The sequence below is a fragment of the Salvelinus alpinus genome, chromosome 7 (genome assembly GCF_045679555.1).
Source record: "Salvelinus alpinus chromosome 7, SLU_Salpinus.1, whole genome shotgun sequence".
NCBI classification, from domain to species: Eukaryota; Metazoa; Chordata; class Actinopteri; order Salmoniformes; family Salmonidae; genus Salvelinus; species Salvelinus alpinus.
The window spans coordinates 1256894-1267398 of NC_092092.1; the positions used below are offsets into that span (position 1 = coordinate 1256894).

A 10505-nucleotide genomic window follows, 5' to 3' on the forward strand; every position below is an offset into this window, starting at 1 on the left:
GTGCCCTACTGGTCCTGGTCCTGGTCAAGGTTAGTGCACTACTGGTCCTGGTCAAGGTTAGTGCACTACTGGTCCTGGTCAAGGTTAGTGCACTACTGGTCCTGGTCCTGGTCAAGGTTAGTGCACTACTGGTTCTAGTCAAGGTTAGTGCCCTACTGGTCCTGGTCCTGGTCAAGGTTAGTGCACTACTGGTCCTGGTCAAGGTTAGTGCACTACTGGTTCTAGTCAAGGTTAGTGCCCTACTGGTCCTGGTCCTGGTCAAGGTTAGTGCACTACTGGTCCTGGTCAAGGTTAGTGCACTACTGGTCCTGGTCAAGGTTAGTGCACTACTCGCTCTGAGACCTGAAGTCTCTTGCTCTGCAAGGGCCGCGGCTTTTGTGGCGCGATGAGTAACGATGCTTCGAGGGTGACTGTTGTCTGTGTGCAGAGGGTCCCTGGTTCAAGCCCAGGTAGAGGAGATGGACGGAAGCTATACTGTTACCCTCTTATCCAGAGAAACTTACAGGAGCGGTTAGGGTTACATGCCTTGCTCAAGGGCACATCGATAGATGTTTCACGTAGGGGATTCGAACCGGCAACCTTTCAGTTAGAGCTTGCTCCAATGCTCTTGACCGCTAGGCTACCTGCCGTCCCAGACTGTTGTTGTGTTATGAAAATACAATTTTTTGTGTTGTTGTTTTAGGAACTTTAGTCTGGTCTCAATGTATTGTTAAGATCTAGAGTAGTAGAATACACAAGGTGTGAGTTTGAAATTTGGTTGTACATCATCCGTTTTTCTCTGGTTTTGTCAGTCACTGACAGTCTCTCAATTAGCCATGTTAGCTAATTTTTTAGATTGGTAAGTTAGTCTAGGCAGTTATCTAAACTTGTAGTAATCATGGCTGAATACCGACATGGCACGCAGGGCACGTGCCCAGGGGCCCTGACCTCCAGAGGGCCTGCAATGATATCATTAACATGGCATAAGTCATGGCAAAACGTGTAGAATTGTAGAAAATGTCCTTTAAAACTGCAAAAATTCAACTTTGCCGCATGGCTAAATGAGTATAGAATTGCATGAATTTTTTAAATAAAATTGCACAAACAAAATCTCCGCACAATGGCAAAATGTGTAGAACAGCAGAAAACCTGCTTTAAAACTGCAACGTTTGGGATCTATGGATTAAGAATGAACCTGAACTAATGGTGTCGACTGTGATTTATCATGGGCTGGAGAGCCCCCTGTATGACGTTGTGTAGTGTCGACTGTGATTTATCATGGGCTGGAGCTCCCTGTATGACGTTGTGTAGTGTCGACTGTGATTTATCATGGGCTGGAGAGCCCCCTGTATGACGTTGTGTAGTGTCGACTGTGATTTATCATGGGCTGGAGCTCGCTGTTTGACGTTGTGTAGTGTCGACTGTGTTTGTTGTGTCTGTTCAGATTTTTGGTGTTTAATTTTTTGTGTTGTGTGAAAAAAAATGTATAAAATGTTAGGTGACTCTGGGACATCACTAACAATGCTACATTCTTGGAACTAAGGTTTGCTTTCACCCACCCAGTTAAGCCAGATTAAAGGATTGCTACATTTTAAACTTGTTGCATTGTTAAACCAATAATTCACTGGACAAGGGTCTCTCAGTCCATTCACTACGCAGTGTCAGCTTCCAACTGACACTTAGTTACTGTAGGCTTATGATGTCATGGATGGAGCAGGTAGGTCCTACCTATCGAAATAAGAGAGAGATCCTTCATCTTCACATGGCATATAATGTTTAGCCTACTAAGTATACTAAGGATAAAGTATGACCTGTAGGTTTAGAGTTCAGTTATAATATAAAGTCTGTTACCACTCGTCATTAGTAGCCTACAATTTGAGATAGTCGGTTTCTCTGTCAGTTAAGCGCATGCAAAATTGGTGCGCAGAAACCACTTCAATTAAACACGACCGTTTGGGGAAGAATTATTTTTTTTCTTCGGGAAAATATGAAATAGCTGTTACCCAGTGTGTATCAAACTCTTCTGCTCTTGCGCCACTTTTTTAGTACATTCTTGTAGGGATTGGTGAGGGTTTTACATCAGATAAGTCCTTGCATGCGTTTTCACGTGAAAGAGCCTTTATAAGGAGTTCAGTCAAAACTCTGGCACTTTCAGACGCGAGAATAAACGTTGAGGAACTATCTGTAGTGTCCGACAATCATAGTGGCCATCAAAAATGGCAGCGTACACATTACCGGAGGGATTCTCCGATTTTGACATGTTTGCATTCGGTTCAGCTCTTCTTGTTGGGGGTAAGTGAAATATTTTATGCCAATTTTTTTAAAGAAAAGCTGTTATTTGCGTTAGCGAAATGGCATCCAGATGGAGCTACGTGGGATTTTAAAGATACCTTAAAGGGACAGGTCTACTAATTTTAAAGTCGGTAAAAAAATGTTTTTAATTGCCCGAGAAATGCTTTGAAGATTCTTGAAGTGATGACAGGAACTTAAAATCATGCCAAGATGTCACTGGAAGATGTGAATAATGCGCAAGTATTTGAAGATGCGGTTCTGTAAGGTTGAAATGTGAAATAGTAAAATTAAAGTCTGTGTAGTTAAAATTCAACAATATCTGACATTATAATATCCTATTCACATATAGGCTATATAATTTAACTGAAATGTTAAACGCCCATTTTTAGTCTGTGTCTTTCCCCATGATGATTTCTTTCTTTCTATGTGTCTTTTAGGTCTTGTTGGATTCTTCCTCAACGCCGTTTCAATATTGGCCTATATTAGTGTAAAGCAAATGCGAACTCCCAGTAATTTCCTTGTCTTTAACCTTGCTGTGGCTGACATTATGCTCAATACAACCGGCCTGATTGCTGCATACGCCAGCTTATCTTACAGGTATACATTATTATCCTTATCTTACATTATTATCCTTATCTTACAGGTATACATTATTATCCTTATCATACATTATTATCCTTATCATACAGGTATACATTATTATCCTTATCTTACAGGTATACATTATTATCCTTATCATACAGGTATACATTATTATCCTAATCATACAGGTATACATTATTATCCTTATCTTACAGGTATACATTATTATCCTTATCATACAGGTATACATTATTATCCTTATCTTACAGGTATACATTATTATCCTTATCTTACAGGTATACATTATTATCCTTATCTTACAGGTATACATTATTATCCTTATCTTACAGGTATACATTATTATCCTTATCTTACAGGTATACATTATTATCCTAATCATACAGGTATACATTATTATCCTTATCTTATAGCTATACATTATTATCCTTATCTTACAGGTATACATTATTATCCTTATCATACAGGTATACATTATTATCCTTATCTTACAGGTATACATTATTATCCTAATCATACAGGTATACATTATTATCCTTATCTTACAGGTATACATTATTATCCTTATCATACAGGTATACATTATTATCCTTATCTTACAGGTATACATTATTATCCTTATCTTACAGGTATACATTATGATCCTTATCTTACAGGTATACATTATTATCCTTATCTTACAGGTATACATTATTATCCTTATCTTACAGGTATACATTATTATCCTAATCATACAGGTATACATTATTATCCTTATCTTACAGGTATACATTATTATCCTTATCATACAGGTATACATTATTATCCTTATCTTACAGGTATACATTATTATCCTTATCTTACAGGTATACATTATTATCCTTATCTTACAGGTATACATTATTATCCTTATCATACAGGTATACATTATTATCCTTATCTTACAGCTATACATTATTATCCTTATCTTACAGGTATACATTATTATCCTTATCTTACAGGTATACATTATTATCCTTATCATACAGGTATACATTATTATCCTTATCTTACAGGTATACATTATTATCCTTATCATACAGGTATACATTATTATCCTTATCTTACAGGTATACATTATTATCCTTATCTTACAGGTATACATTATTATCCTTATCTTACAGGTATACATTATTATCCTTATCATACAGGTATACATTATTATCCTTATCATACAGGTATACATTATTATCCTTATCTTACAGGTATACATTATTATCCTTATCTTATAGCTATACATTATTATCCTTATCTTACAGGTATACATTATTATCCTTATCATACAGGTATACATTATTATCCTTATCATACAGGTATACATTATTATCCTTATCTTACAGGTATACATTATTATCCTTATCATACAGGTATACATTATTATCCTTATCTTACAGGTATACATTATTATCCTTATCTTACAGGTATACATTATTATCCTTATCATACAGGTATACATTATTATCCTTATCTTACAGGTATACATTATTATCCTTATCTTACAGGTATACATTATTATCCTTATCTTACAGGTATACATTATTATCCTTATCATACAGGTATACATTATTATCCTTATCTTACAGCTATACATTATTATCCTTATCTTACAGGTATACATTAGTATCCTTATCTTACAGGTATACATTATTATCCTTATCTTACAGGTATACATTATTATCCTTATCATACAGGTATACATTATTATCCTTATCATACAGGTATACATTATTATCCTTATCTTACAGGTATACATTATTATCCTTATCTTACAGGTATACATTATTATCCTTATCTTACAGGTATACATTATTATCCTTATCTTACAGGTATACATTATTATCCTTATCTTACAGGTATACATTATTATCCTTATCTTACAGGTATACATTATTATCCTTATCATACATTATTATAATTTGACTCTGCATTAATGCCTGTGGAGGTTTCCTAACTTATGTGTACAATAGTTGTTGTTAAAACGCTCTTATGCGTTGATCTAAAATTGGTTTACAGACAGGACATCAGGACAAATCATTGTAGAGAGGCACATTTTTCATGTATATCTGAATAGCTATGATGGATAGATGCTATACTACACAAAGCTGTAATGTTGAACACTTAGTTAGTGTGTGTGATCATAACTTTATAGTTCAACTGAATAGAACCACAAATCAAAGCAAGTGTATTTGGTTTAACAATTTGCTGCAAAATGAGTCACTGTGTTTACGTAGGAATGTAGCCATTCTGAAACTGGTTTATGCCTGATGGGATTAGAAACACTAAGGCTGAGTTTACACAGGCAGCCCAATTCTGATCTTTTGCCAATAATTAGCCTTTTGACCGATCAGATCCGATCTCTTGCCAATAATCGGACAAAAGATCAGAATTGAGCTGCCTGTGTAAACGCAGCCTAAATGTGCTCCTCTTCTTGTCACCCTAGACACTGGCCCTGGGGTCAAGAAGGATGTAACAACCACGCCTTCATAGGGATGACAGCAGTCCTGGCCTCTATCAGCTTCCTGGCTACCATCGCCTGGGACAGATATCACCAATATGTCACCAGTGGGTAGTATCCTACTGTACAGTTTTGCATTCATGGCATTTCATATATCTTTATCTATATACATCTACAAAGCTACAAACATATTCTTGAAAATTCCAATAAATATGACATTATTTTGTTCCAGATCAGAAGCTGTTTTGGAGTACGGCCTGGACTTTTTCTATCATTATCTGGGGGTTGGCCATCTTCTGGGCGGCCGTCCCTCTGACTGGTTGGGGAGTTTATGACTTTGAGCCAATGAGGACGTGCTGCACTCTGGACTACACCAAAGGAGACAAGTAGGCTACATTTTAAAGTGGAACTGACAGCGTTTCATAATAATCATAATATCAGTCAGAAATATATCATATTCCCAGTTTATGCTACAAAACCAACTTTATAAGAGGCTTTTAAAAATAAGGTTGTATTTGACTCACCGTTCCGTGACGTACACTAAGGCGTTGTTGGCGTAATCGATGGATGCAGTTCAATGCATGATTCATATAATTCACCAATACAGTTCTTGCTAGTCCCCAAAAAATATTACTATCAGGTTGTAAATCCCAGCTGGCCTGCTACACTGTTTTCTGCCTCCATTCGGGATGCACTGTTTCAGTTTCCATTACTAAATATTTTGGCTAGCATTATTTGTTGATCTTTATTGTTGTTGATGTAAATAGCTGAGGGAGAGAGAGTCTACCTCTTCGTGGTTGTTTGATCAATAGGACTGTAAAGTTCCCAGATGTAAGAGGACTCCCGTTGTATTGTCATATTTGCAGAAATCCATTCAGGTGTGTATTTTGTGGCTTTTGGAAAATGCTTACTAATGATCTAAAGTCATGCTGTTTTAACTGCCTGTAAACACACAGTCCAGTTCATAGTGAATGATGGCAGGCCCAACTGCCTGTAAACACACAGTCCAGTTCATAGTGAATGATGACAGGCCCTACTGCCTGTAAACACACAGTCCAGTTCATAGGGAATGATGACAGGTCCTACTGCCTGTAAACACACAGTCCAGTTCATAGGGAATGATGACAGGCCCTACTGCCTGTAAACACACAGTCCAGTTCATAGTGAATGATGGCAGGCCCTACTGCCTGTAAACACACAGTCCAGTTCATAGTGAATGATGACAGGCCTGTGTGGCAAATGTACCTCTGATTGGCTTTGGTGCACCGGTCTGCATAGACTCCGGTCTTCAAAGAAAAAGAGAGTTTTTATTTACTGCAGTGTCTATTAATTGTCCAAACGCATGGATGCTTTCTCACTCTATATTGCTATAGAATTTTCACAAATGCCTTAATATACGTAATTCCCAAACATTCAAAAAATTTAGGAATACGTGAAAATTACCATATCTAATTGCTCGCTTCACAGATTTTTTAAAAGTGTCTTGTTCTTCCTGGGGGTGTATATGAACAAATTATAATAAGATTTAATTTTGCTAAAATGCTGTCAATTACACTATAAATTCACATTTATATTTTGGTAATTTATCCAGAGCGACTTAGCCAGAAATGATACGCCATGTTCTGTCTCGTCTGTGGTTCAGGGAATTCCACCATCATGTTCTGTCTCGTCTGTGGTTCTGGGAATTCCACCATCGTGTTCTCTCTTGTCTGTGGTTCAGGGAATTCAACCATCATGTTCTCTCTCGTCTGTGGTTCAGGGAATTCCACCATCGTGTTCTCTCTTGTCTGTGGTTCAGGGAATTCCACCATCGTGTTCTCTCTTGTCTGTGGTTCAGGGAATTCCACCATCATGTTCTCTCTTGTCTGTGGTTCAGGGAATTCCACAATCGTGTACTCTCTCGTCTGTGGTTCAGGGAATTCCACCATCGTGTTCTCTCTTGTCTGTGGTTCAGGGAATTCCACCATCGTGTTCTCTCTTGTCTGTGGTTCAGGGAATTCCACCATCGTGTTCTCTATTGTCTGTGGTTCAGGGAATTACAGACCTCTAAAGGTCATTTTTATTGTAGCTCAACAACTCCCTCACGTTACCTATGCACATTTGTCGTTGATGTTTCACAAGATTTTTTTTTTTAAAGACAGTTTTGAAAAAAAAGCAGACTTCCAGAACTCATAAATACCCTTCTGTTTTAACCAGCTGTTGACGTCACTGTTTGACTTTGTAAAATGTAAACAGTGGAATACAGAATCAGGGCTTTAATAAAACAATCAAACAGATTACCACAAAAGTAAGCTCTTTACCCTAGTTGAAAACATGCAGCATTTCTCACACAGAGAGAGAGGACTGCTAGAAATGTTTAATGGATTGGATTATTCATTTCAGACAATAAATAAAAAACTTTCTAGCAATGTCTCCCACATACTAGGGTTCCAAAATTCTGGTAACACAATTCCCAGCTCTTCCAGAAATCCTGGAAGATTCCGTATTTCCTGCTAATTCCCTCCTTATTTTGGGAATCCTCCAATCGCTATTTCTGGAACACCTGGTCATTTTGCAACCCAAGTCTGTGGATGTTTTTGGGTGGAAAATGACCAGAATTGAGCAAACCTAGACGTGTGAGAATGCCCCATTCATAGAGATGCACGGGATAATACAGTATGTCTTATGTCATTCTATCGTCCGTGTTCCTCTCCATTCAACAGGGACTACATCACCTATATGGGAGCCCTGACTGTCTTCTACCTTATCTTCCCTGCTTATGTCATGAAGTCCAACTACGACGCCATTTACGCATACTTCAAGAAGATCCACAAGCACAGGGTAAACCTTGGAACATTCTACCGTCTGAAGAACATTTGGAACGTGTTCTTAGAACATTTGGAACGTGTTCTTAGAACATTTGGAACGTGTTCTTAGAACATTTGGAACGTGTTCTTAGAACATTTGTAACGTGTTCTTAGAACATTTGGAACGTGTTCTTAGAACATTTGGAACGTGTTCTTTGGAACGTTGCAACACATTTTAACAACACCATTAATCTGTGACCTTTTGGGGAGAAAAACATACTTGTCATTATATTACAAAGTGATAAGCGTTTATAAATCCTAGTAAATGAACATCGGGAAAGATGTTACAAGATTACAAGATAATCCTGTAGACAATGTTTGCTGTAATTATTTCACCCTGCAATTATTTAAGTACGATGTCTAGAAGTTGTATGTGTGTACATAACAGTCATTATGTTCTGCTCTTTTATACATTTATATTATGCTGATATTTTGAGTCTCTGTTATTGTTGTCATAGTGTAACTCAAAAGTCACATTTCATTCAATTAAACACAACTTTATTGACTGTCCCTGTTTTCCAGTGGAACACCAGCATACCACTGAGGGTTCTGTTGTTCTGCTGGGGACCCTATGAAGTCATGTGTATCTACGCCTGCTTTGACAACGCCAAACTGGTCTCTCCAAAGCTGAGAATGGTGAGCGGCGCTGCTTCTTCTTCGTTTTTTGAGAGCTTCTTCTTCTTCTTCTTTTGAGAGCTTCTTCTTCTTCTTCTTTTGAGAGCTTCTTCTTCTTCTTCTTTTGAGAGCTTCTTCTTCTTCTTCTTTTTAGAGCTTCTTCTTCTTCTTTTGAGAGCTTCTTCTAAGAGCTTCTTCTTTGTCTTTTGAGAGCTTCTTCCTTATTTTCATTTTCTCTATTGTCTTTTTTTTCTCATCCTTTTCACTTTCTGTGCTTGATAATGCTTTAGTTAAATACAATGTCAATGGAGAGGTTTGATTTAAATCCTTTTAACGAGAACATGTTTATTCATTTCGTAGTTGCTTCCTGTTTTGGCGAAAATGAACCCTATTTTCAACGCGTGTCTCTATTCCTTTGGGAACGAGTTCTACAGAGGAGGGGTGTGGCAGTTCCTGACTGGCCAGAAGTTTACAGAGCCCGTCGTTGTGAAGTTAAAAGGAAGATAAAGGAAGTTCTTGTTAGTTACAGTCATATAATTAGAATGGTCAGAGTTTCTATGTCCATTCTACTCATTCTAATTCTATGGTTACAGTACCGTACAGGCCATAGAATTAGAATGTTCCATGTTCCATTCTACTCATTCTAATTCTATGGTTACAGTACCGTACAGGCCATAGAATTAGAATGTTCCATGTTCCATTCTACTCATTCTAATTCTATGGTTACAGTACCGTACAGGCCATAGAATTAGAATGTTCCATGTTCCATTAAACCATTCTAATTCTCTGCTAAAGGCCATATTAAAACAACAACACCATCCTCATGCACTCTCATTGCAGTAGGTTTCACATTGGAAGAATGCTATCTGTACAAGGTTGTGAAGTCAATCTTAATTGTTTATTTAGTTGGTTTGAGAAACCATATGGCAATGTAGCTTGTCAGTAGCGATATGGTGACTGTCCATTCAAATAGACTTTGGGGAGAGGCACCTGTTCTTAGGTTAAATGATGTATCATGATTTACTAGAGATGATTGGCTAGACATGATTGACTAGACACTCATTGACCTATGTTTCAGTAGAAATACCACAGTGCTCTTAATGCTATGTTCATGTTGAGTGATTTTTTGAAGGTAGTAAAACCAGTGTAATCAACTTAAAGTGGACGAGACTGAATTTGAGTGGAGTCGTGATCATGTAAAACTGATTTTTATATCCAATAGCATTACTTCTAGAACTCTCCCTGATGTACTCCTCTAATCGCTGTCAATAAACGCAGCGAGGTTAACTGCCACGTGCTGCTCTTCAATCTGACTCAACTGTCCGTGGAAATGGTGAGATGCTCAACATGCCGCTTTACTGTACAGCTGTAAATGATGAGACTTAGTCTTCAGACTACAAAAAGAGTTGTACCTACCCGACCTGGGTTCAAATATCAGACTTCAAAAAGAGTTGTACTTATCAAACCTGGGTTCAAATATCAGACTTCAAAAAGAGATGTACTTATCAAACCTGGGTTCAAATATCAGACTTCAAAAAGAGTTGTACTTATCAAACCTGGGTTCAAATATCAGACTTCAAAAAGAGATGTACTTATCAAACCTGGGTTCAAATATCAGACTTCAAAAAGAGTTGTACCTACCAGACCTGGGTTCAAATAACAGACTTCAAAAAGAGTTGTACCTACCAGACCTGGGTTCA

At 37.5% G+C, this 10505-nt stretch overlaps 1 protein-coding gene across 1 annotated transcript; it reads left to right on the forward strand.

Moving 5' to 3' along the window:
• The first annotated feature begins 2101 nt into the window (after positions 1 to 2101).
• Positions 2102 to 10113, forward strand: rgrb (retinal G protein coupled receptor b). The gene is made up of 7 exons (XM_071408864.1): positions 2102 to 2271; positions 2709 to 2868; positions 5330 to 5451; positions 5577 to 5730; positions 8047 to 8164; positions 8713 to 8826; positions 9166 to 10113. The coding sequence occupies exons 1-7, from the start codon at positions 2196 to 2198 to the stop codon at positions 9310 to 9312; spliced, it is 891 nt and encodes a 296-aa protein (XP_071264965.1). The 5' UTR covers positions 2102 to 2195; the 3' UTR covers positions 9313 to 10113.
• The last annotated feature ends 392 nt before the right edge of the window (positions 10114 to 10505 follow it).

Excerpts from the sequence above, each read along its gene's own strand:
- rgrb (XM_071408864.1), top strand. The coding sequence starts at position 2,196 with ATGGCAGCGTACACATTACCGGAGGGATTCTCCGATTTTGACATGTTT. Across the intron at positions 5,452-5,576 it reads ATATCACCAATATGTCACCA|ATCAGAAGCTGTTTTGGAGT; the intron begins GTGGGTAGTATC and ends ATTTTGTTCCAG. Across the intron at positions 5,731-8,046 it reads GACTACACCAAAGGAGACAA|GGACTACATCACCTATATGG; the intron begins GTAGGCTACATT and ends TCCATTCAACAG.